The 27,141-nt window shown below is 36.9% G+C and overlaps 2 protein-coding genes across 2 annotated transcripts in view; one reads left to right on the top strand and one right to left on the bottom strand.

The window, feature by feature from the left end:
- The window catches only part of LOC100543613 (centrosome and spindle pole-associated protein 1), a 38,510-nt gene extending 32,401 nt beyond the window's left edge, over positions 1-6,109 (bottom strand). The window contains exon 1 of the mRNA XM_031552956.1: positions 6,036-6,109. Within this exon, the coding sequence (XP_031408816.1) occupies positions 6,036-6,109 (74 nt within the window). The remainder of the gene's footprint in view (positions 1-6,035) is intronic.
- An 860-nt stretch (positions 6,110-6,969) lies between these two features.
- The window catches only part of LOC100543767 (brefeldin A-inhibited guanine nucleotide-exchange protein 1), a 56,645-nt gene continuing 36,473 nt past the window's right edge, over positions 6,970-27,141 (top strand). Inside the window, exons 1-9 of the mRNA XM_019614353.2 lie at positions 6,970-7,075; positions 11,906-12,062; positions 13,133-13,279; positions 18,330-18,509; positions 20,284-20,557; positions 21,129-21,242; positions 21,863-22,035; positions 24,322-24,455; positions 26,775-27,009. Of these exons, the coding sequence (XP_019469898.1) occupies positions 7,023-7,075; positions 11,906-12,062; positions 13,133-13,279; positions 18,330-18,509; positions 20,284-20,557; positions 21,129-21,242; positions 21,863-22,035; positions 24,322-24,455; positions 26,775-27,009 (1,467 nt within the window). The 5' untranslated portion in view covers positions 6,970-7,022. The remainder of the gene's footprint in view (positions 7,076-11,905; positions 12,063-13,132; positions 13,280-18,329; positions 18,510-20,283; positions 20,558-21,128; positions 21,243-21,862; positions 22,036-24,321; positions 24,456-26,774; positions 27,010-27,141) is intronic.

Genomic DNA, 27,141 nt, shown 5'->3' with positions numbered 1-27,141 from the left:
ACATGGGCTACAAGGGGAAAAAAAAAAAGGGTTAGAAAACACTCCACACACTGAGAACATGAAGAGGAAGATCCAGCTGCAGACTCCTTTCCTCTTTCCCAATGAAGAAACATTGTTGGCCTTCTTAAACTTAGTTCATTATTACAAAAAGTACTGATGCTGATGAAAGAAAGTGGGTGAATTTCATACTATCTTGCAGTGTATTTATTCCAGTGGGCTGCAGCAGGCAGTTCTGTTCTAGCTTTTGCTTCCTGAAATGCGTGATGTGCACAAGGCCTGGCAAATAGTGTCTGTGCTGCTTTACAGTGAGATGAAATAGCTCACTGATCCCAATGAAGTCTTAAATTATCAAGCTGGTTAAACTTTGTGCCTTGGCAATGATTGTGTAAGGAGTGTGCAGCTAGGCATGAAGAAGCATATGGAATAGAAGAGGAGGAACCACCTTTTCTGTGGTCGCTCTCCATAGAATTGGACAAAGTGTTTTGGGAAACTGTACCTCTCATCAGGATCTTTCCTATAGTCTGTGTAGGTGACTGTATTTGGTAAGAAACAGAATTGTGTATGTTCTTGGTAGCTTGTACAGTGAGTTCTGAATAAAACCAGTATCTGAGTGTAATGGGAGAATGTATCAAAAAAATGTCGGGGGGAAGGTGGTTTAAAGGTGTGCACTGTTTGATAAAATAAAGATATGTAGCTATCCTCTTCTTTTAACTGTTTAAAGATGTAAACAGTTACTTCCACTCTTAGATTTTTGATCTAAGTATAAGAGATGTCTTTGAGATTTGAAGACAGAAGTTTGGATACTTCTGGGATTTATCTGTAGATTTAAGAAAAGATGGAGACTTGTAAAATACTGGAGGGAAGCAGAGGGATTTACTGTTACAGAAGAAGAGCTTTTCAGCCACATGTTAGAATGTAAATGCTACTGAAAGCAATTCAGTTATTCTTGGTAATGTGTGACCTACATCTGAGTGTCCCCCCCTTCTTCCCTGTGAAGATGAGTGAAGCAACTTGACAGCATTCTTGACTTGGCTTTGGAAATAGAAAGATTATTACAGAAATTGTAGTCATAAAACACTCTTGCATTGAACTATTCTGAATTAATTTTAAGCAGAAAGCAGCTGTCAATTTGTTCTCTTGAAAGGCTTTGCTAGTGATTCTCTCTTGGAAAACATCATACTTAAAGACCCAGACAGGTGGTGCAGTCGGCTGAGTCAAGTCAGGTTATGAATTTAGGTTTCTGAATTTACACCAGAGTTGGGCATTCCCGAATGAATTCTGTTGTGAGCAAGGGAAGGGAGTTGTAGCTCTTGTTTGTATGAATGGCTACGAAGAAAAATGAGAAGATTACTTCACAGATGAAAAGCACAATATGGACCATCAGGCATACTTGTTGTGTTTTGAGTAGCAGATGTGAAAATAATGATATTTCATTATTTTTCAACAGGTTTGCCTCAAACCTCTTACAGAGAAAATAAGGTATAATAAATTGCATATTCCTCTAAAGCTGGAGTGAATATAACAAAGGATCATTATAAGTGCCATCTGAAGTTGAAGTACCTCACCTGTGAAGAGTTTTCATGTTTATGTGTATGCATGTGTATGTACACATACTTAGTTCTCTGTATACTTCAAAGGGTGTAATTCCCTGTTTTTTTTTTTAAACTATTGAGATATGCCATAGTATTCCAGTTGGCTACAGGTTTCAGGGTTTTGCAGAGTAGGGCAAGGAGGATCTCCACTGAATTTCAGCAAGAGTTGTCAGACTTGAAATATAATTGGTGTTTGTTTGGAACATTTCTTTAATTATGTATTTATTAGATTAGATATAGATTAGATTAGATATAGATTAATTGCTGCTTACTTAGTTACTCCCTCAATGCCTGTAAGTGTGAAGTTGTAACAGCATAATAAATGCTGCAATGGAAAGGGGGTAGAAGCGTTTAACTATATTCTTAAGTCTATTTTGTGTATCCATATAAGAATGTCTTGCTGTTACGGCCTTAGTTGAATGTAAACCATAGCAGTGCTTATATTTGCTCTGAGCCTGCGCACAGCTGTGTGAGCTGTGATCTTGCAGATAGAAGAGATGGATAAAAAGAAAGTTTAAGGGACTCCAGCAACTAACAGTAGTAAGAAGAGCAGCTGCATAAATAAACTAAAACTGGGTGTCAGTTCTAAGGGCTGGGCTGAGGACCTGGTACATTACTAGAACAGAGAGAATGCACCAGCTGAAGTTCATGCTCAGGTGCTATAAATGCGTGAGCCTGTTTTGTGTTCTTTCCACTCCTTTCTAATTAGGGTAAGGCTGGCTTTCTGGATTAAAACAGTATTATGCTGCTGTCAGACTCTTCCTGTAGTCCAATAAAAACGATTTTTATTTATTTATTTATTTATTTATTTATTTTTGGTCCTTCTCATAATAACAGTTTATGAGGATTTGGGGCAAGGCAGGAGATGTGTGCATTCTAGAAGATGTCATGGGGAAAGCTGTTTACAGGGCTTACAGGAGGACACGTTGTTATGTGTATCTTGGGAATTCCATCTAAGACAGAACTTCACTTTTCATAGTGAATGGTTTCTTCTAGAGGCTAAAACAATGATCAGTTCAGTACAACCTTCCTGTAGAGAATTTGTGTACTCTAGTACCAATTTGAGGGAGGTGAACCTGAAGCGATCATTGAGAATAACAGCATTGTACCAAACTGCTTAATTATTTTTATGGTAGTTTAGAGTCCTAGTGATACTTTTAAAAAGCTGTCATTTTTGGATTGCTGTTTATTTACATACACTGAAAGGGATTAACACTGCAGATGGATGTATTGAAAGTCGATTACACCTCTACAATTAAAAACAAAATGGAAAATATCAAGATCTAAGTTTGCATATTGCTGTTCTCCATACATTGTCAGCACAGGAAAACACCCTGGAACAGAAGAAGGAGGTGAGCAGAGGCTCTGACTGAGCAGAGGTTGTGCTGGAAGCATAAGGACTTCTGTGCTTTGCATATGCTGGACACAGCTCTCTCTTCACAAACCCTTATCTGTGTGGACACATCATATTTATATTTAGATGTATAAATCTGTGGTTACATTTATGTGACTAGCTTGTTTTCCTCCAGTGAAAATACTGGATGTTTTCTGTTCCAGTAAGCTTTCATTTAGCTTCAATTTTGTTTACTCTGAATATTAGTATTCCAATGTGTGAGTCCTTGTAGAATTGACCTAATGTGTGCTCCTCTTGGCAGGCAAAGTTACTTGTTTGAAATAGAGTATTGTGGGAAGATGTTCTTTACTTTTTGAATACAATTCTGTGTGAGAATGGGATAATGTGTGAGAAATGTATTTAAATGTATGTTATTTTCTTGCCGTCAAACTGTGTGAAGAACTTGTGAAGTATTTTCCTATTTTACAGTAAATAGTAATAGTAGTAAGAGCCACATTTCTTTCAACTCTGTGATACAGCTCTATTAAGCAGGTCTTCTGGAGCTGTGTATGAAAGTGAGAATTTGAGGGAATTCATTTCTTGTTATTTCTGCTGCACTTCACCCAGTAAAGTACATTTTTCAACACATCATAATTTTGATGTCATAAACTCACAGGAGTTATTTTCCACAGTAGTTCTTTTTTGGTAATGTTTTGATAATGCAGAAAAACTTTGGAAGCTGTAGTCCTTTTCTACAGTTTTCTTCCTCTATTCTAGCTTCTTAAGTCTTCCCTTACGCTTCCTTATCAAAATGAACTGTCATGCTTGGATAGCCCTTGACTCTTGCCTTTGTGGTTTCGGGTGTGTGCTTTGGAGAGGAAATGAACAAAGTAGGGAAGCAGCCCATAACTTGTGTCTGGCTTCATCTTGCTTTTCTAAGTCATTATTGGGTGTTTTAGGAAGTACTTCTTCCCATTGAAGAAGAATGCATCAGTCTTTCAGTTCATCTGCCATCAGGGGATTATTTAGCTAGTTCAAGAATTGTTACTTTTCTTGATTATGATCTGCTGTGTTTTTTTCCCCGCTGATAATGCTTCTCAGGTTTATGTATGCTTCCTACTGAATGTGGTTATTACATGACCATGTAATTGTATTGTGATTGAATTGTGTTTTGGTGTGGAGAGGAGAGGGAGCTATCAGTGCAGGAAAATAAGATGTTCTTTCCTCAAGGGTGAAAGTAAACTTTCAGTCTGATGTCTGTCTTACTCAGAGCAATGGTGTCATAGCATGTGCTTATTTATTTCCCACTTAAAATGTTTTAGCCTCCTGAAAGAATTGGTATTGGCTGCTTTAAAAATGTTTGGTTTTTATTTAAGGTTATGAAACCTGTACGTTACATTAACAGAGTTGCACAGTGCTGCTTGAAATAGTAGCATTGCTTAATTAGATTAATGCTTCCAAAAAATCTTTCCTTGTAATTGCAGTACACTTACTTCAGTTGCAAAAATTTCCATTTTCTCTTATGAATTATTGTGACCTATTCCAAAGACAATCTCTTAGATTTTAAACAGTGTAAAGAGGGCTCTAATCGGTTCACACTGGATTATTTATTTTAATTATCTTTCAAGGACTGTTGCAATTTATAAAAAAGACAATAAATTCAGATGACCTCGTGTAGTACCAAGATGGCACAGTTTGATACGTTCTTGCAGGTTAAGAATAAAAAGAGAGGAAAGCAGAGCCACTAATTCTAATATTCATTTTCAGAAATGTTGTTTTATGTTTCTCTGGGGGGAGACTGTGCCTGTCTATGCAGTGCTTCCAGGTGAAGAAATGTGTTTAAGCATACAGTTGAAACTGTTCTCTGTCTTGTAAAACTGCTGAGAACTGCTGAACACACCTGTTGTCACATCTGCTTTTAATAGTGCAGGAAGAATATTTGAGCTTAGGACTTGCTTTTAATAGAGATACTATTGTGCATGGGAGAATGGAGGGGTTGAGAACACAAAAGTGTAGCTGAAGAGCTGCCTTGTACTTCCTTAGTAATTCTCATATTCAATAATCATAATTCTTTCCATTCTCAGTAATGGCAGAGTTCCATTATAATCTGCCCCGGAAGGCAAGCTTTAAGGGGTTTAAGCATTCCAGCAGAGTGGTGCATGTTGAGGAAGGCAACCACAGTTATTCATGAAGCTTTGCATTCTGGTGTGTGTGGAAAGAGAACACTTACTGTTGTTTTTGTGAAGATTTTCAGTTTATCTTTGTAAAATCAGATTTTCTGTTTTTCAATTTTTATCAACTTTTTTTGCTGTTTATTTCCTTTCTGAGAAGAAATTTCCCAAACTAGATTTCAAGAGAAGAACACAGAGCTTTTTCCTTTCTTTAAGAAGGGTTTTACTATTCCCATTTTTAGAGGAACCCCAAAGACAAATTTTGATAGTTTTCCATCTTCAGCCTCCTTCTTTATTATTGCTTTCCACAAGCAAAGTATAAACTAACTTACAAATACATAAATATTTGTGTTGTCAGTAAAGGGTACTTGACTCCTATACCTGAGTGATCTTAAGTACAATTGTTAAATAAACTATTGTGCATATATACAATTTGCTTGGATTTTAATAATCTCAATGTAAAATGAATTTGTGTTATTAGGATTGGAACTGGTTTGTTGTTTTTTTTTTTCTTGTTTCTGAGAGGAGAGCTAACAGCTGAGGAAAAGTCTTTATTCCTTTTTAGCTAATGGACTCTGTTTCAAGATAAAATTCTAAAGCAAATGGAGCAGTGTCTTCAGGCTTAAATAATACTATATTGAACTCTAAACATCTTCCTAATGCTGGTGTGTTATTTCTGGATGTTAACAAACTGAGATAAGGTCACAGAACAGCTGAGGTTGACAGGACCCTCTGTCTCCCAACCTGATCTGGCCCAGCCCCTCCTCAAGCAGGGACTGTAGAGCAGGGGCCTGTGTCCAGGCAGCTGTTGAAGATGTCCAGTGAGAGACTGTACAGTTTGTCTGGACAACCCAGGCCAGTGCTCTGTCACCCACACAGCACAGAAGTGCTGCATGATGTTCAGAGGGAACTTCCTGTGTTGCAGTTTGTGTCCATTACCTCTTGTTCTGGCACTGGGAACAATTGAAAAGAGCCTGGCTCTGTCCTCTCTGTACCTTACCTTTTACAGCCATTGATGAGCTATTTTCTGAGCCTCCTCTTCTCCAGGTTGAGCAGTCCCAGCTCGGGAATGATGTTCTCCAGTCCCTTTATTATCTTTGTTGCCTTTCACTGGACTCTATCCGTTATGTCCAGCTCTCTCTTACTCGTGAGCCCAGAACTGGACAGCACTCCAGTTGAAGCCACCCACCAGCTCAGGCTGCCCAGAGCCCCATCCAGCCTGGCCTTAAGCATCCCCAGGGATGAGGCATCCACGGCTTCTCTGGGCAGGCTGTAGCAGTGCCTCACGACCCTTTGAGTAAAGAATTTCCACCTAACATCTAATCTAAATCTCCCTCTTTTAGTTTAAAGCTGTTTTCCTTTGTCCTATCCCTATCAGATAGTGTAAAAAGTCAGTCCCCTTCCTGTTTGAAAGCTTCCTTCAAGTACTGGCAGGCTGCAGTGAGTTCTCTCCAGAGCCTTTTCTCCAAGCTAAACAAGCCCAAATCCCTCAGTGGCGTTTTTATTATTATCTGTAAAAATCCACATTTAATGAGCAGCAAAGACACTGCTTATGAATAGATGAATAGTTTTAGTATTTTGAATTTTCCTCATTATTTCTCTATATTCAAACTGTGAAAGACAGAATTGAGTTCCAGAAGGCTGTGTTTCTGCAGAAACATTTTGGGCTTATGGTGTTTAGTTGCCATGACCGAATGCAAGCTTAAATGCTTAGTATGTCATGCAGACTTGTAACATGATTTTGGTATAGTTTGCAACCAATGCAATGGAATAGTAGAAACTTTTAACAAAACTGCTTAGAACCATTTATTTGCTGTTCTAAGTTTCCAGTTCAAATGCTTGCCTGAATAGTTTTGCTTTCCAAACATTTAAATGAACATTTGATATATTTTTTTTATTTGTGCTTATGACTCCGTTTCCATAACTATGCCTTTGTTTCATTTTACAGAGGAAATAAAGACTGAAACAGAGAAGCAAAGGTATGTGGTAGTTAATATTGTCTAATTATGCTTTGTCTTCTTACAGTGTGTGCCATGCTTATTCTGAGTTGTGAATATGGGCTGACAGCTTAGAGGGGACAGATTGAAAATGGCTGGCAAGGGTAGGAATAGATGAGAAAATTACTTTGTAGGTAATGCAGAAAGAAAGCAGTGGTGGAGGGACATGAGCTGAAAAGGATTTTACATGAGTTCAGAGGAGGACAAAGGCCTGGAATGCACATAAAGGACTTGAACTGTGAGCAGGCAAGGAGAAAGAGGCTGAAATGGGTAAGTGAGAATGAGTAGAGTGGTGTAATTTGAAAAGGTAGTAGAGTGTGGAAAGGATCTTGTAAGGGAATAGGTCTAGATTTCTGTGGGCAGTTGCTCTAGAGGAAGTGAAGGCAGAAGGCAGAATTGGTATTCAGCTCCCTTCTACTGTCAGTAAGTAATGTGTTAAGTATTGATAAACTATGAATGCATTATTAGTATTTAATTACATGTTCCACAGGATCTTCTTTATCATTCAGTGTACATCATTATCCATGAGTCATGGCAGTGCTATGACTGTTCTTGCTGCTTACTGAAAGAACCAGATTAGTGGATGAGACTGATGAACTGTTCTTATGGCATTCTTATGGCATAAGAATTTGAATGCTACATGGGGACCTGTTTCTCTGCTCTGGAAATGAATTTTTCTTTTAGGCAAATAATTTAAACCACAGTTGTCAGAACTGGCTGCTAACAATTCCTGCTTTATCCTTTGGGCACTCAAGTGGAGAGCTATGGTTTTGGTTTGGGAAATTTAAACACTTCTCACTGGAATAGAAGCGAGCAAGATTTTTTTTTTTCAGATATCAGGATTTATTTAATATCGAATACACTGAACAATTTATTGTCATGACATTTCAGATTGGGAATACAAAAATTAATGCATGCATCTGATTAAGTCACTGTTCTTCAGTTCCCTCCAGTAAAGTAAAATCAATACTATCAGCTCTTAGATTGCAAATCAGATCTAATATTTGTGCAGTGTTCAGATAATGTTCCACTGAGCACCACAGTCTCAGTCAGATAGTGATGTTGTGTTCCTATAAAAAGCTTTGTTAACAGTAGAATAAATAAAGTAAAAGTCCATATTATAAAGAATTGAAAGAAAAAATAAAATTGCATAACGTGAAATATTCAGTGGGTGGTGTTTGTTCTGGGCACTGAATAAGGATAAGTAATATCTTGTCCTGCAGTTAAATGCCATCAAAAAAAGTAATGGTAGAGCTGCACTGTAATAAACTTTGGTTGCTCTCAAAGTAATGCCTCCTATTTATTTCCACAGAAGCCACAAAGAGCACAATAACACTGTTTGATAGAGCAAATTCTCAGTTACAGAACACTATTTTTCAATATAGTCAACATGTTTTTCTCTGCATTTTTGCCAGCGATGAACAAGAGCCTACATGTGACACTTGTAACAGTCCACACCAGTGGAAGATGACCCACTGTCGCCACTGCTGAAATGCAGCACCCACTGCCTCACTGTGCTCAGAACGTTTGGTCTCCTTAAACGTTCAGCAGGTGCAACTTGATGAGTGTCAGTGGGTGCAACTTTTTCTGTGTGGAGGAATTCAGTGACACACCTTTGCTTCATCAGCACTTCCATGTCAGGCATCATTTTATCAGATTGCCCCTTCTGCTGCCATCTGTCAAACAGCATCAACATGAATGAAATATTGGTGGGAAGGTTCAGCCTTTACTGCCATATCACCAATATCTGCCTCTGAGGTCGTGGGCCAGTGTAATAACATCATAGGAGGCATTACTTTCAGAGCAGCTCTTCTGAACTTTCAAGTGCTTAAATTCTGTCCAGTCAATATTTTGAGTTGCGATTTTGTGGTATGAAATGTAGGGCTTGTCTATGTGTGCTTGATAAATAGATTTGGATTTCTTCAGTGCTGTCTTCATTCTGGCAGTAGCCTTTTGCTTTGAAGGCATTGCTGGACTTGACCTGTGATTGGATTTATGCCAATCTTACCGTAAAGTCTGTTTGTTTTTTTTTTACATACACGAGAAGGTGTTCTTTTTCTAGGTCCCCAAACAGGGAAACTTCTTAGTTTATAAAATATTCCGTTTTTGATAGCTGTAATTGAGATTTGAGTATCTTAGCGAAGGTCTTACAGTGATAAGTGGTTAATTTTTTCAGTTCCTGCTCTAGGAAAAGGCTCTTCACTTGGAATGTGCTGAAAAATAGATTATTTATACTTATTTATACTTCCCCATAATTTTGCATAGAAAACAGCTTCTTTGTTTTAGTTTGTTTTGTGTTTAAACAGGACTGGTGTTTGGCAGTGAGACAAAGGGGAATAGAAAAGGACAGGGTGATTTATGTAACCATTATACAGCAGATGCTGCCAAAATCATTTTAAAAATTCATCATTTGATGTATAGATCAGCTTGTTTCTATGAGTGATATAGAATCATAGAAAATCTCAAATTGGAAGGGACCCATAAGGATCATGGAATCCAACTCGTAGCTCCAGATAGAATCACCCAAACTAAACAGTATAGGTAGTAGTTGCCAAAGCGGGACATGTTGTGCCTTTAAATTTTGCTTCACTTCCTCTCTTTAGACCTCTCAGCGTTCTCCTAAGAGCACAGAACAGTAACAAAGATATGAGCCTAGGGGAGAAAATAAGTTCTATGGTTCTCTTCGCAGTGGTGACCAGAGCCAGGCCCACAGCCACAACCCTGTGCCCATCAGGCCGCGCTGCTGTGCGTGGTGGTACCGAATCACTTGCGCAGGGCCCAGAGAGATGTGGGGTCTCCTCCTTGGGGGTCATAGAATCATTTGTGTAAATATTAGCTGATTTTTATATTCCTCATACCTGGTAGAGCTCTTGGTGGAAGAAGGTTTTGTTAGACACAGTTTCCGGGTTACATGTTCAGATGGGAGGGGAGTTGCAGGGGGGGAAGGTGAACAGAAAACATCCAGACGAAGTAATTTCTTGGCTGACATTAAGATGACCTTTGGGTCTCTCTTCTCCCTGCTCCCTGCCATCCACTCGTTTTCATCATCAGCGAGGAGATGAATTCCTGAGTTATCTTTCCAGCCTACACCTAAAAGAAGCTTCATGCTTCTGCAGTAGCTTTCTATAGTGGGCTCTTCATTTTCTGAGTCTCATCATGGCTTATTCCTTATTTATGAAAAACTACGGTTTTGTTTACAAAGTGCCATTTTAACCTAATTTTAATGATATCAGTAGATGAAGAGCAATCTGTTCTAAGACTGTAACAAGAGATGCCATTTTTCCCTTCCTCACAGACGAGCTCTTACAGAAATTTCAGAGATTTGAGAGTGTATAAGAATAGCATTCTTCAACAACTTACCTGATTTGAGTTGTCTAAAAAAGACTCTGTCTACAGCAAAGCAATTATTGAGCAATAAGTAAAAATTATGTATCTGACTGAAGAGCAAGTCTCTGTTTTTCTTCAAGGAAAAAAAATACATATATGGGATAAATCCTTAAATCTTGAAAAGAGGAATTACTTACTAGAAAAGTAGAGTCTTAACACCAATTATTCATTATTAAGACTTGGGATTTAGGTACACCTTTAAAGTACCCAAACAAGGATTGATGTTTGAATGTGATACCAAATATTTTCGCAGGCATTTGAAAATTTCAGCTTGCTCCTTAAAAAAAAAAAAAAGCATTTTATCAGCTTGGTTAGTTTAAGGCTTTTGCTGTGAGGCTTGGGAGTTAATCTGTTCCTTGGAGATAGATACAATAAGCTCTTAGCAGTTCATTTGTGTATTTCAGCAACTTGAAAAACATCTTCATAGCCAGGATGATAGAAAAACTTCCTTGAAACAAGTGCTTTCATTTGACGCAAATATGGAGGGCCTTCATTTGAAATCAGTTAATCTATAAATTTATATATTTAAATTTATTTAAATATTACTGCAATAATTCTGTAATCCTTCGCTACAAAATACAAGGTTATGCTTTTTTTCTTTGAACGATTTATCAAATCTGTGTAAGATAGTGTAGTTTACTTTGTAGGTAAAGACACGTAGAGAGATTTATGTATTAGAGATACTGTAAGCAATTAAACTATTAATAATCTTCTTAAATGTTGTATATTACAGTCCTTTCAGATTATGAGATATGTTGGTAAGCACTGAACCCTAAAATTCTGTGGTGTCATCTGAAGCATAGCTAAAACAAAGTTTTGTGGATTTATTTTTGTTAGTTTGTTTTTCCCTCAATTTATATCCAGAATTGAAGTTTAATTGAAATTTAAGATTTAATCTCCAAAATGTATGTACTCCCTCTGAAGTACTGAACCAAACTTGTATTGTAATACAGTAGTTGTAACTTCTAACTTCCAGCATCGTCTAAACACCTAAATTTTATCTGCTCCAGTAACATAATGTTTTACCAGACTTCCACATTTAGTGTTAATTCTAGAGAAGTGATGTTGAATGAAATTCTTGTTCCCTTCTCTTCGTGCTCCACACGCTGCTCCCCCCTAACAACTTTACGTACTGTAGGGAGAGGTTTTTCCTGTTTTCAGAGGAAACAAGTTTTTATGCCTTCAAACCAGCAGGGACCACTGGATACCTACTTATTCTACAAATAAGTCAATTTGCTGTTCCATAAATAACACAGAGGTAGTATAAAAGCTATTAAGAATATTTATATTACCTTTGTGTGTTAACTTTGTAGAAGTTATTCCTTCCTAATATTAATTTTCTTTATGTTTATTTCAAAAATGTTGCAGTGGTGAAAACTATTTGTGTGATCACTTACAGCATTCTAATGAAATCATTCTGTTTAGTCCCCCTCATGGAGAAGCAAAACCTGGTTCAAGCACTCTGCCACCTGTGAAATCAAAGACGAGCTTCATTGAAGCAGACAAGTACTTCCTACCATTTGAATTGGCATGCCAGTCAAAATGCCCCAGGATTGTCAGTACATCTCTAGATTGTTTACAGGTCTGTATGAGGTTGAGTTTCAGCTGTCAAATACAAATACTGTTGATATGAAGGAAAAGTAGCAGTTATATGTAACAAATAATGTTTTTGTATTACTTTTCTTGAACTACGTACAAAAAAACAGAATTAACTGTGTATGTGACAATAGGTGAATGTGTCTTACTCTATAATTTGTATGTGTTCATTTTATACAAACTTCACCACCAGTAGTTGTGTGTTTTGATCAATTTTATGCTAATGTGCAGCTACCTGTTTTTACTTACATGTGTTTAACTTAAATTACTATCAATACCATTAATGAAGGACTAAGATTTCAGTAACTGTGGGACATATATAGTTGTCTAATTTATTTTATGCATTTTGTAATTGCAGTAAAATATTCTAAATATGTGGTATCTAGTCTCTCAAAATATTATGTTTTCAGAACTATGTTTACCGCATAGGATTTAGCTATTTTCTTATGAGTATCCGGACAGCAGTGAACTCAGTTCATTTACATTCACAGACACTCGCATACTTGGCATGCTGTCTGGTAGTGGTGCCGTGCTAACAGATAGGCGTGGAAATTTACAGATACTCTCATGCTTGAATTGATAGGACCGGGATATTGTTCATTTTGTTAATATGTTGCTTTTCAAAGTGTTGAAGACCTTCAGGGAGAGAAAATAGAAAAAAGACTAGCTCGCTAGTAGCATTTAAAAAATAAAAAATAAATAATAAAAAATTGTAGACGATTGGTGGTTTATTTGGTATTAAAAACATTTGTATGCTGACTCCAAGTGAAGACCAATCTGATACGAGGTTTTTAAACCAAATGGGATTCTAAAAAGCTCTTATCACTGAACAAAAAGCTTTAATGTTAAGCTTCTTGACAAATGTTGTGTTACAGTTGCTGAGTGAAAATTAAATAAACCTGGAGGACCTTATGAAAAACAGTCCTTTCTGTTTATTGGGATTTGGTGTGAAATGTACAGTTTTAAGAAGTGTGTGCAAATTAGAGTCATCAAATGAATTTATTTTAACAGAAAGCTGACTTTTTAAGTTCTTTTGTATGTTTTTCTCTCTTCCAGAAACTTATTGCGTATGGTCATCTGACAGGGAATGCTCCAGACAGTACAGCTCCAGGCAAAAAATTAATTGATAGAATTATTGAGACAATATGTGGCTGTTTTCAAGGACCTCAAACAGATGAAGGAGTTCAGCTACAAATAATAAAGGTACTACAATTAACCACTATCTGTAGTGGTGACAACAGGAAGACATTTATGACCTCAGAATTTGAAAGCAGAAATGTTTATTTTCTAAGTATAATGATAGTTCTTCCTTCATTGTTTGCTTGAGATGGAAGCTGTATATCCTGTGTTCCTTTCCCTACTCTCTCCCATTGCATTTTGAGTGAATTGGTTGTGTCTTAAAGTCTCATGCATTGAGCACTGGGTGAAATTTCATTCACAGCAATTCAGTGACATCTCTAATTATGAAGAATTACTGTCAAAAAATCCTGTACTGCCAGGTTATGATGATAATTAAGAAATGTTAAGATTAAATCCGCTTTGAAATTATTTTATGAAATGGAATTAAACCTGGCAGTCAGTTGTTACCATGATATCTGTGTGCTGCTCTGTCATAAGCTTATGCTTGAAAGAGGTTTAGTCTTTCTTTCTGTAGACTATGTAAATAATGCATGTGGAATTCATACAGGTGTTTCTGGTGGACTTTAGCTGTTTTCTGATTGCACACATCAAATTATGGAAACTCATTATGGGAAAATATTATGCTAAATAATCAAAGTTAGTTACTGGAAATATCATGCTCTATTCTTTTGACTGTACTCTTTGAATGTTTTTGATGTTGAGTGGTACTGAATAATACAGTAAAAGATAGGTAACAAGAATAGAGTGTTTATTGGCTTGAATTCTTGTATGTAGATATCCTGAGATGTTGACATTCTTGCAGAATGCGTTTCCTTGTCTTAGTGCAAATTAGGTACTTGTTTCTCCTATTCCTTTTTTTAGCTCCATTCATCCTTTTTCTTGACAATCAATTTCTCCAGCAGATAGTTGTTAAAAACAACTTGTTGGGTTTATGTTTCTGTATCTGTGTTTCTGTTTTGCCCAAGCACTTAAGACACTTTATCTTGCAAAGGAAAGTTTTCATTTTTATTTTCAGTGGCTGAAACCATTTTCTGTCTCCATTGCCATAGTGCCTTGTCTCCAAATGCTTTCTTATTTTTACCCTTTCAACCCTTAGCCCATTACCTGGGCCAAGATGTTAACAGAATTAATTTCCCAGCTGAAAGTGGTATCTTTGACTGCATGTGTGTCCAATGAATATACGCTATAAAAGCATGGAAGTCAGAAATCGGTAGTGAATTCTACAACTTTTAGCTTCTACCATGAGCAATAATGAAACTTAATGGTTAGTCTTATTTTATTAGGCTTCATAACTGATGTCTGTGGACCTGTTTTCTCCAGTATGATTTAGTATGATGAATAATAATCCAGTATGATGAAAGAATGGATTTCATGCCTTTTCAGAATGTTCTCTGGCAATTAATAATGCTCTCTGACAAGTTTTAATTCCAACAGGAGGTAGAAGATGTAGGACTTGGGTCTTCACCTTTCTCTGCTTGCATTCTCAAACATAATCAGTGTTCCTTTGAGACAGTTTTGTAACCAGTATCACTGTAAAACCTAAGAATCCTGCTCAGTCCAGCACTTTTCTCCCTGGAGGGTTATTTTTGTTCTGCCTACTGGAACGATGGCCTTTATTAAGTTGCCAGCTATTCTTCCAACATCTGGCCTCCCAGTCAGTGCTTCCCATCAATGCCTCTCATCCCTGGAGGCATTCAAGGCAAGGCTGGATGTGGCTCTGTACAACCTGGTCTAATGGTTGGCAATCCTTGGCACATAGCAGGGGAGTTGAAACTAGATGATCGCTATGGTCCTTTTCAACCCAGGCCATTCTATGATGATTCTTTGCTCTATGAGCCAGTGTTGAGGGAGAGTTCATACATGGTGCTATTTGCTAGCTTTTAGATGACTTTCTTATAGCAATCATAGGATGGCTTAGGTTGGAAGAGGCCTTAAAGATTATCTACTTCCAACTCCCATACCACAGACAGGGTTGCCACCCACCAAATCAGGCAGCCCACGGCCCCACAACTTCTCTGGGCAGCCTGTTCCAGTGCCTTGGCTTTCCTGATACCATTTCATGTCTGGATAGCATGTCTGTATTCTTCCCAGGCCACATATCCCTACATCTGCTATATGTATGTTTCTTCCCTCCGTTTGACCAGCAGGTTCTTGCTCAGCTGTGCTAGTTCTCTGCTGCTTCGGTTTGATTTCATCTGCTGGGGTATGGAATGCCCTTGTTTTCTCAGAAGGGTATCAGTAAGGAGCTTCTAGGCCTGATGCCAGGACATCCCACGTAATTCCTTCAACAGGTGGAATTGTACTCTCCTGAAGTTCAGGATCCCAACTCTTCTCTTCAGAAGGCCCTTATCCTTCAAGATCATTAACTCAGCCAGAGTACAGCTCAGACTCTCTCCACTCAGAAGCTCTTTAGTCTCCTCCATATTGGTGAACATCAGTTCTAGTAACCCTTCACCTCTTGGTTTGGTCTGTCCAATACCTAGAGCTGGAAATTATCATCAATGGATTCCAGGAGTCTCCTGGATTATTTGCAGGTCACTGTGTTGCTTTTCCAGCTCCTGCTGATTGCCTGCTGTTTCTCAGGGTTAGCTGTCACATCATCTGTGGTAAGGCTATACTCATCTGTGATATGGAATAAGGAGACATTATTTAGGACATTATGCAATCAGATCAAACTTTTAGTGAAAACTGTCAAGAGAGAAGGTTGCTGCCACTGGAACATTGTAAAATACCTTTATCTCATGTTCACTGGAAGTATTTCTGCTAGATGATGATATTGGACTAGAAGAAATAGCACTGAGATATAAAGTAATTGTGACTGAGATGGGTTTAAATTGCATATTAACAAATTATCCAATTAAAAAATACATATCAGTTTACAGATGTGTATAGCAGTCTGAGTTTGTTTTCTCCAGTGCCTGAAAAGGAAGGAAACCCAGTGGAGTGATTATCAGAACCTCTGTAGCCATACCAAACTCATTAACAGTTTGGTAGCTGCGAAGTAGATACTGGTCTGGAAAGAGGATTGAGTTATTCAGTGAGTTTGTGGTATTATGTTGGACTGTCAGGATGAGTGTGTGTATATGTATGCATGTTTCTTGCCTCATGATCTGCTTATCAATTGGTATGTAAGAAACCAAGCTCTAATAGTCATAATGTGTATGGAAGGAATTTAAGAAATTCAGGCTTTTAAGCCAACTAAAACAAAAGAGTGCATAATCTATCTGTAGCCTTGTCAAACTTTTCTACTAGTAAGTGTTTTCTCTTATTAAGGGATGTAAAAGACTTAAGACTTTGTATTGCAGTGAAAATTAAAATCAAACTTTATAAAATCAAATTGTTAACTACCTGAATTTAACAAGGATAGCTGTAATGAGCTGTTTCTGGCATATTGTAATAGTGCTTGGAAAAAGTAGAAAAACGTCTTCTGTTTATGGCTGAGCTCCATTTGTTTGGCTTCTATTTTTAAGTGGAGTATTTGCTGCTCGAATGTGTAAGGAGGAGCTAGAAAAGTCAGCAGTTGGAGTGTGACCATGGTAAAGAATGTGTAGGTATGTTACATGAACATACATATACGTAGGAGAGATGTGCAGCTTTTACTGTGAGATTCAGCATGTTTTAAATCAATACTTGCAAGTCTCACAAAGCCCCCAGGAACTCCTAGGAGTAAGGGAGAGTTCAGCGCAAAGCTTTATGAAAGACAAGGGATAATACAATACATAGAGTTAGGCCAGCATAAGAACCTGTATATGTAGGGGAAAAAAGGGAAGGGCCAGGTGGTTTAAATATATAAATAGATTTTGGCTTTATTTTCGTGGTACTTAATTTTGTTGCAACCTTTATTTGTCATCTTCCCCATATGATACTTTCTATTAGCAGGAGCAGAGTTTTTATAAGTTCTGTGCAAAAACTGAAGTGTTAAACAGAGAGAGGGCGAGAATTAAGGATGGTTGATGAATTTCAACTTATCACTTCCTGGTTTTCAGAAGACTAGTGAAATGTAAAAGGAATTTTGAGCAGGAAAAGAAGCAAAGTACCAGTATTTAATGAAGCTGTTTTGTACAGTTTATTTATCTCTGTCATTTTTCTCTTTAGCTAGTTTTATAGAGCTGTTTTTAATCATCTTTCTTTTTAAATAAAAGCTTTCTAGTGGGCTTTTAGGAACTACTAGTTTGTAGATTATAGCATTAGATGCTGTTTCTTGGTCATGTCATGTATTCCGTTCAGAGAAGATTATAAGTACCATCATCTGTATGTGTGCCTTTACCAATGAGAAAGCAGAAGTACCACAGGTAGAAAAAGAAGGGACCTCAAGCAACTGCATGTACAGAAGTAGAACTCAGATCTTATGAGTTGCAGTGCAGTGAGATGCATCTCTCTTTGTTTTGTTTTTTTTTTGTTTGTTCGTTTGTTTTCCTTGTTAGACTGTGCAGGGTTTTTAGTTGTTCGACTGAAGAACGCACGTTTCTCCACTTTCTGGTACTGTGTGTGGACAGAGATGCTGACAATGCTGTGAGAGGTTCTGTAAAAGTAATTAGACATAATTTGAATAAGTTACACAGCACTTGAAGTGCCTTCTGTTTTTAACTACCAAGGAGAAACTTTCCATTGTGCTAGCCTTCCAGGGCTTCAAGTTCTCTGTTCCTTTCCATAAACGTTCAGTGTAATTTAACTCTGTCAAAGTCTTCAATGCAACTTTTTTCCGTCACCTTCTACTGGAGTACAGTCATCAGTGTATGCATGATTATTTGGATCTGTGCAAGGCTCTTCTGCTTCCCTTCTCTTTTTCAGCATATGCTTTTGAGAGTGTCTTTGCACTTAGTCCTCAGGTGCAATTTTAGGTTTTTATTAACAACTTGATAACTCCATTGGATACTTCTTGATGTTAAAAGCTTGTATTTTCTAGATACATTGATTAAAATATTAAATACAACATAACTGGTATGTGTGATATTCTGGGACAGCTACAGAATTCTCTGGAAAACTTAATAAACTGGAGTTTAAGATACATATTTATTTAACAAGTAATCCAAAACTGATATTTATTCATTTGTAATCTGTTTCATTGAAAAGAAAAATTCTGACTGGAAAATACATATATTTGTTTATTCAGGCTTTACTTACTGCAGTGACATCTCAACATATAGAAATCCACGAAGGAACAGTGCTGCAGGCTGTCAGAACATGCTACAATATCTATCTAGCAAGCAAAAATCTCATAAATCAAACCACAGCCAAGGCCACTCTGACACAGATGCTGAATGTCATATTTGCACGTATGGAAAACCAAGCAGTGAGTATCTCAGCATTTTTATATAGAAAGCAGCTTGAAAGTTGTGTTTGTCATTAAATCGTATGGACTTTGCTAACTTATCTATGTTTCATAAAGGATTGGTGACTTCTATTTTTCTTTTTGCATTTTGTTCTCTGAAAATGATGTTAAATGTATTTTGGAGGGAGGAGTGTTGTAAAGGGTTTAAAATTCTTACAGTGGAGCTGCTTATTTAATAAATGTGTTTGACTCCAGTTTCTATTCTCAGTCTGTCAAGAAATGGCAATCTACCTCCATAAGAGTACATACATACAGAATAATTTAGTGTTAGTGAAATGTTCAGATGTTCTTGTGATGGTATGCACTGAAGAAGTAATCCATGATTTAAAAAACAAACAAAAACAAAACCAACCACCAAAAACAAAGCCCTTCCCAATAATGCAATTGCATTTTATTTAGTTTTACATTTTACCATGGAATGATCACTGACAGATACTGTTATGTCACTGCAATTGTTACAAGTGGTCAGCTGGGACACTGGCATGAGTCTTGTGGCTGCTTCTGCTGATAATGAAGATTGGTGAGGCAGAGTAATTGTCCTAATGCACTTGAAAAAAGAACAACAAAAAAGTAGGTGCTCAGACTGGGAGCTGCTTGAATTCCTAGCTAGTTTTAAAAGGAGTTCTGTTGTATCATTGTAAACTCATTTTTCTTTGGGTATATAGAGTGGATTGAAGTTTGCACTTCCCTCTCAGAAGCAACTGCTTATTTGTACAGTGCAGTCAGAGATTTGGTGTGTCATATTTATAAGTAATAACAAGAGTCAACGAGAACATGAGATGCTTTGAGAAATCTGTATAGTTCCTCTATTTTTAAGTAACTTAACTTAAAAAAAAAAAAAAAAAAAGATTGTTACTATGCTAAGTGGGAAATCTTTGTTTTTGCCAAACCGTAAGTCTCATATTTATGCAAACTGATAAGCACTTTTGCCTGTTTGGCACAGGGTGACTTTTTTAAGGGAGAAGTCACTTAAGCTGAAAGTTCTAAGGTTTCTAAGTTTTAAGTTCTAGGTGTCTACTCAGGAATTTATAGCTCCTCAAAAGATACAACGTAGAAAGCCTTAAGCATAAAGAGTAAAGGACTGTGAGCCTACTAGCTAAAATAATGATGTAAATAGTTGTAGAACTTTAGTGCACATAAAGTTCATTTGAGATAGAAAGCCAGTCCTTAGAGCATCACCTCAGAGTTCACTCTGCTTTGGTTTGACTTCAAGAATGTTGTCCTAGTCTACTGGACAAATTACAGATGCTGTTCTCTTGCCAGGGGTGCCAATCTGAGGAGCTGTGAAAATTATAAGGGTCTTTGTCTTTCAGCTTTAAGTTGGCATGATAACATCTTTCTGAGGATCTATCTTCTGCAGCTTTCTGGAAATGTAGATCTTCTTTTCGCTTTTAACTCCGAGTCTTGTGCTGTTGTGTTGTTGTTACTTTTCATGGATATTCAGTCAGTGTGCTGGTGTGTTTTTTATTTTTTTATTTTTTATTTTTTTAGCTTTTAGTTTTTCCTTTAATTAATCTTAAATATTCCAGAGTGTATCTCTTAGTGAGAACTTAATTTAAAAAAGAAAATTAATCCCATGATATTATATTTATTTGAAATAATGCAAGTAATATTTTAAGTTTATGAAGGCATTGTGTAAGCAGAGCCTATAGAAATTTCATGTACACATATGAAGTATGTGTACAGCTCACTGTTTTGATGATAAAATTAATGTGTAATTGCAATGTATTTCTAGCTTCAGGAAGCCAAACAGATGGAAAAAGAAAGACACAGGCAACAACACCATTTGCAGCAGTCTCCAGTAAGCCAGCATGAGCCTGAGTCACCTCCGTTGCGGCATATTCCAACACAGGCTGATCAGCTGTCTAAAGAACATGAGAGAGAGCTTGACCACAACACGAATGATGTGGACAAGAACCTTCAGGAAGATATAGAGACAGAAAATGGATCTGATATTTCTAGTGCTGAAAATGAGCAGACAGAAGCTGACCAAGCCACAGCAGCAGAAAGTAATCAGTGTGTATTTCTGTTTCATGGAGGGAGGGAAAAGGTCTGTAAAAATAAAGGCTGAGGACTGTCTTTTTTTTTTTTTCTTGCTGTCTCCCAAACTTGGAGTCAAGCATATAGATCGTTCCTAATAATTGCCTCTAGTCCTTGTTATCATTGCTAAATTTTATCACAAGTAGTATTTAGTCTTATGTGTCCTTTTAGTTGCTTTAGCAAAGATATCTCTTTGCCCCTGTCTGATGTTACGAAAGTTTTGAGAATAACATTTCAAAGCCAGCAACTTTTCAGTGTTTAACATACATGAAAATACAGAATTGATGTATTTGTCTCCTATTGGCATAAGGCCTGTGTATTAAGTACTGTTTACTAGTTAAACACTGGAATGTTTATGCTGTGCAAATACTGTTTTCAAAACATTCAAACACAAGTTTGTTTTTCTAATGTATACCCAGCTATTAATAGATTTGTAATTGAATTTTTTAAGTAATAAATGAAAGTAAAGTATTTCCATAGTTTACAAAATTCTCAGTAATATTCTTATGATTTTTTTATTTTATTATTATTTTTTTTAAGATCTTTCTAAAGCTGACGGAGAAACGTATGATGATGAAAGCAGTGAATGTGAAGAGAAGGCACAAGAAATAGTAGAAAGTATTGTGCAGGAAATGGTGAACATAGTAGTTGGAGGTACTATATTAATAATCTGTCTAGTTAGTAATGAATGCAGTCTGAGTCTTGACATTAAAAATTATTTTAAAACTTCTAAATATTTAACTAAAATTCATCACTGTTTAATAATATATGCTAAAGAAAAGCCATTCAGTTGTCTGACTTAGCTGTGTGTTATTTAGCTATAAAATGGGCAAGATCTCCTGCATACATTTATGCTTTCTCTATTGAATACTAATGATATTTAAGAAAAAATCGTTTTATTTTAGTTTTGTTCCCAAATAACCTCTTCCTAAATTGGCCATCTCTGTAATAGCAGTGAAACACTAAATTTTGCAGTTTGTTGAAAAGTGTGTATAAAATCTGTGACTGTATTTCCCAGTACTTGCTGGAAAATTGACAGAATGGTAAATCTGCAGTGTCAAATTCTAAGTTGTTTTTGATTGTAATTTTCATTATTAAAAATTATTTGGACGTTTCTGAGTTATATAGAGCCATATAAATTCTGCCTTAAGATTTTTTTTAAAACACTTTTGCTTCTAGTACTTCTACTGTTCAAGTTTTAAATGTATGCTTTTTCTATTTTGTGCTCTGACTTAACATTTGTTTTAGTTTTTACATCTTTTCTTTTCTGCTAGATATAGAAGGATCTGCTGAAAGTGCAAGTGGTGATGGAACAATTGTAACATTAGAGGATGGCAGTGACAGTGAAAACATTCAGGCAAATGGAATTCCAGGGACTCCAATTTCTGTTGCTTATACACCATCTTTACCGGATGACAGATTATCCGTCTCTTCCAATGATACTCAGGTACAGGCAGGTATAAATTAGGAAATACTGAAAAAAAGCAGAACGCCTTAAGTATTGCCCAGTGATTATACAGAAAATATTTGATGTAATTCCATAAAATATTTTACTCAGATGAGTTATAAGTACTAACTCACATTCTAAACATCCTTTTAGTGCACTGTTTAAATTTATTTTTAAAAAATATTTATACTCAATGCCTATTTTTATTGTGTGGCTACCATATTTTTAGCTGCAGCATGGAACAGTGTTTCAAGAGGAGAGAATTACTCCGTTTTTCAAAATGCACCTGAGAAACATTGAAACTAGCATTAAATAGGTATATACCTATTGTAGACATAGTTATGTAATTTTCATATGCTTTTTTCACATGATAAGTACGAATTCAAAGCTTATAGCATAAGGTTTCTGCAGTGATTTAGGATGAAAAGCTTTGTGTGATGGGATTTGGTTTTCATTAACAAAAAAGATCTGGAAATGCATTCCCAGTGTTGTATCAGATACCATGTGTGCAGTATCTATTGATACCAAAGTGTACTGAATAATCATGTTTGAGGAGAATAGATTGTAAGCTAAAAATGTATGCCATGTGTGCCATACAAGTGGAATATTAACATTTTGTTTATATCAGGAACAACAGCACAAAACTGCAAGATTTTAGGGCTGTGTAACATAGGACAGAAGTTTTGCTAGTGTATCTTGCTGCAGATACGAAATCAGTTGCATTCTATTGAAATGTCAAGCATTTTTTCTTGAGCTGCAGTTACTTCCAGAAAGTAAGTAGGCAGTTTATTCAGAAGGTGCCATGTTTAAGCCTGACCCCTATAGAATGATATAATCACAATTGGAAAAGATTTCCGAGATCATCCAGTCCAGCTATCTACCTACCACCAGCAATTCCCCCCAAAACCATGTCACTTAGTACAGTGTGCAAATGTTTCTTGAATGCCTCCAGTCCCCTTCCTGGGCAGCCCATTCTAGTTCTTTTGGAGAGGTTGTTTTTCCTGATATCCAACCTGAACCTCCCTTGGTGCGACTTAAGGCCATTCCCTCACATCCTCTCATTAGTTATGTGGGAGGTCAGCTTTCACCTCACTACAGCCTTTTTTCAGGTAGCTGTAGAGAGCTATAATGTGTCCCCTGAGTCTCCTCCAGTCTAAACAATCTCTAAGCTGCTCCTCATAATACTTGTTACTCATAATACTTCACTGGACATGCTACAGGGCCTCAATGTCTTTCTTGTAGTGAGAGGCCCAAAACTAAACACAATACTGGAGGTGCAGCTTCATCAGAGATGAATACAGAGGAACAGTCACTTTCCTGGTCCTGTTGGCAGCACTATTTCTGATACAAATCAGGATGCTGTGGGCCTTCTTGGCCACCTGGGCACACTACTGGCTTGCATTCAGCTAAGTATCAGCCAGCACTCTGGGTTCATTTCGCATGTTCCTGACACTCTGGTAATTGGTCTGACTTCTAAAGATAGATGTAAAGAAAGCATTGAGAACCTCAACCTTTGCCCTATCCTCATGCACATTCTGTGCCACATCCAGTAAAGGATGGAAATAGTCATTAGCCCTCTTCTTACTGTTAATATATTTGTAAAAAGTTTTTAGTTCTCTTTTACCCCAGTGGCCACGTTGAGTTCAAGCTGTGCTTTTGTTTTCCTAATTTTCTCCCTATATACTCTGAACTTCTTTGTACTCTCCCAGAGTTGCCTGTCTTCCACAAGAGGTAGACTCACTTTTTCTCATGGAGCCTCAGAAGAAATTCCCTGTATATCTACGTCAGTCTTTTCCCCGCTGGCACATCTTACAGCACAGTGCCTTTGAGACTTCCTTCTTGAGGAGCATCCAGCCTTCCTGGACCTCTTTACCCTTCAGGACAGATTCCCAGGGGACCTTTCCTACCAGTGTCCTGAATAGTTCCAAGTCTGCCCTCAGAAAGTCCAAGGGAGCAGTTTTACTAGCCCTCCTCCTGTGCCAAGACTAGAAAATTCTGCCATTTTGTGGTCACTCAGCCCAAGACAGCTCACGAACTCCACATCTCCCACTAGTCTGTAATTTCAGGGACAGTCTTCAATGTAATTCTGGCTTTTTATTGAGATAGCATATATTATTACAGAGTTCATTCATTTTAACTGTACTGCAGAATCCTTTTTTGTTTTAGTTTAATCTTTAACTGGTTGTATTTGTATAATATCTTAACTTCTTGTTGCTAGGAGGTGGGGATTTCCCTACACAACCTGCTAATGCAGAATGGAATACTGAAATATGTTAACTTCTTTAGGAATCTGGAAATTCTTCAGGACCTACACCTGGTGCTAAGTTTTCCCACATTTTACAAAAGGATGCCTTCCTTGTATTCAGGTCACTGTGTAAACTCTCCATGAAGCCCCTATCAGATGGACCACCAGATCCAAAGTAAGTAGAATTGAGAGTTCTCATAATTAATCTTTTTTTTTTAAATTTGAAAATAAAAATAAGTTATTTAAATATTTTTGACAATACTGTGTTACTAAAAGGTTTTTTTGTACCTTTAAGAAGGTCCTTTTTGATTTTAATGCGTTTTTATATGTTTAATGAAAGCATCTGCTATTACCCATCTACTCTTCAGAAGTTTCTTAATAATACCTGTTCTTTTAATACAGAGCCTCATTTCCTTAAGTACGTTGTGTATTTCCTAGCTCCCCTGTCTAATACTTTTCATCAGTTTGTAAAGATCTTGTTTGTACCCCACCGATTTTCTCTTATATGTTGGATAGCCCTTATGTATACAGAATGCTTCGCATTGAACTGGTACTCATTATGACAAATTGGTGTTATGGTGCATTTTGTTTTCTTGCTCAGGTTGAATGCTTCTGACAGCTTTTTTTAAACTAAAACACAAATGTTTTGAAAATCTTACCCTTTGACTGAAGATATCCTATTTTGAGTTTGGCTTAACAAACTCTTTGTTGGAAAACAAACAAAAAAATGTTCTCCTTCATGGCTGAGTGACAGTATCACTGTGTCTGTTGGCAAAGAGCTTGGCTTTCCTCATGTCTTATGGAATCTGTTTGCCTCTACCTTGGTGTGTTAGGAACATTTTGTGACAATTTTAAAGAGGATTGCTTTTTCGTTTCTAACATACTAAAACTATCAAATGACCACCGTTGAAGTCAGAGGTTCAGTATTCTTTAAAATCAGCTTTACTCTTCCAAGATCTAACGTCTAAATTAGATGAATTTAAGACAGTGTATCTTAATCACTTATAGTAGTGTGGTGAGTTTAATAACCTGAAAATTACCGTGCAGTACAAATGATTTTGAAGGGTTAGTCTAGAACATTTTTCAAACTGTTATATTCTGAGGCACAACAGGAAATCAAGATATTCAGGAGTGAAGATTGGGGCATGAGGTTTTTCCTCACCCTTTATGAGAATTTGTCTTCCAGGAAGTGCCATGAAAGTCTTTTAGTTGGTACTCTGGATCTAAGAATGTATCAATTTACCAAAGGCTTTAAGGATTAACTCACTCTAGAAGGGCGGCAACATTAAGGTACTTAGCACGTCTCATTGGAATTAAATCCTTGATGTTCATTGTAGAGCTGATAAGGCTCTTCATCTAGAACAAAGTGGCATTTAGAACAACAGGGATTATCTGCAAAGGCGTCCAGAGATGTTCTGACTTTGGAGAAGTGCCTAGAATTTATCTGTGGTTCTGTGGCATTGATGGCTTTATGAATTATTACAAACATGCTGTAATTGGAAGAGAGAATAGGATATCTGTGATAATAAATAAATTATCCTCCTTTCTATAAAAATTGCTTTCCAAAGAAATTAGCTGTGAAATGTTAATGAAAATATTTTAAAATTCTGGCTAACCGGGCATGGAGATTTAGCTTAAAATCACAAGTTGACATCAAGATTGCATTCTTTGCAACTTACTGTCTCCTTTTCCCCTTGAGTAAAATAAGATGGGAAAGAAATACCCTGAAGGCTTATTTATTAGATTTCAGTCCTTAAACTTCGTAAAATTAAGTAAGCTTCTTATACTTTCTCACAGAATTAGTAAGGCCCACAAATGAGGATTGGATTATGAGTTCACACTTTCTGGAAGTAGTCAATATGTAATACTTAATTTACATTTGAAATTCTCTTTATAGTTAAATTTTTGCAATTCATTGCAAAGCACAGTGTGGTTGTGTGCCAGCAATACTCTTGATGTCATGCATGATGTCTGTATGAAGCACATTGTTACTGTGGAACTCTTGACAATGCTATAGTTGCTCAATTTTGCTAATGCCACACTTAAAATAGGCAAACTATGTATTTTTGCTGCACTTGGAGTGGAATGGGGTTAGTGATTGATAAATAGTGTGAAATAATATATTTAGAGGAAATAGATGCATTAAGAAGCAGTAGGTTAAGGCTCTTTTCATTATGGTCCTTACCTTTCTTTCCATGCTGGTGGAAACGAAGGAGAATTCCTGAAGTCACTAGTCAGTTTTTGGTAGTCAAGATTCTGTAGATGGAATGGATCTTTTAGATGAGATCTTCAGAGTGCCATTAAAGCAGAAAAACAAGTACTTTGTGCTCTGACTAAGAAAGGATAGCATTGCGTGCTGTTGTCACTGTTATTAGATGTGCCATGCTACAGAAGAGAGAGTGGCTCAGTAGTAGTGGAAGGAAACAAATTGTTTCGAATTCATGTTTGTTTCATGTACATTACTGGGCTGATCTACTGTTTTGATTTATTCCAGATCTCATGAACTGCGGTCAAAGATTCTTTCATTACAGTTGCTTCTGTCCATTCTACAAAACGCAGGGCCTGTCTTCAGGACAAATGAGATGTTTATTAATGCTATTAAGCAGTATCTTTGTGTTGCACTGTCAAAAAATGGAGTCTCATCAGTTCCAGAAGTTTTTGAACTTTCACTTTCCATATTTCTTACTCTTCTCTCAAACTTTAAGACTCATCTGAAGATGCAAATAGAGGTACGTTACGTGGCTTCCTAATTTAAAAGATGTGGTGGGCTAAGTCTGCTTCTGTCTATATTTATATGTAGCTTAGCGTTGCTTAAAGAAATTTCTCTTTCTTCCTGAATTCCAGCTTTTGTGCAAGACTTT

Source organism: Meleagris gallopavo, chromosome 3 (assembly GCF_000146605.3).
Source record: "Meleagris gallopavo isolate NT-WF06-2002-E0010 breed Aviagen turkey brand Nicholas breeding stock chromosome 3, Turkey_5.1, whole genome shotgun sequence".
In the NCBI taxonomy this organism is placed as follows: domain Eukaryota; kingdom Metazoa; phylum Chordata; class Aves; order Galliformes; family Phasianidae; genus Meleagris; species Meleagris gallopavo.
Note: the sequence above shows the minus strand (reverse complement) of the source record. Positions and strands in the feature narration are given on the sequence as shown.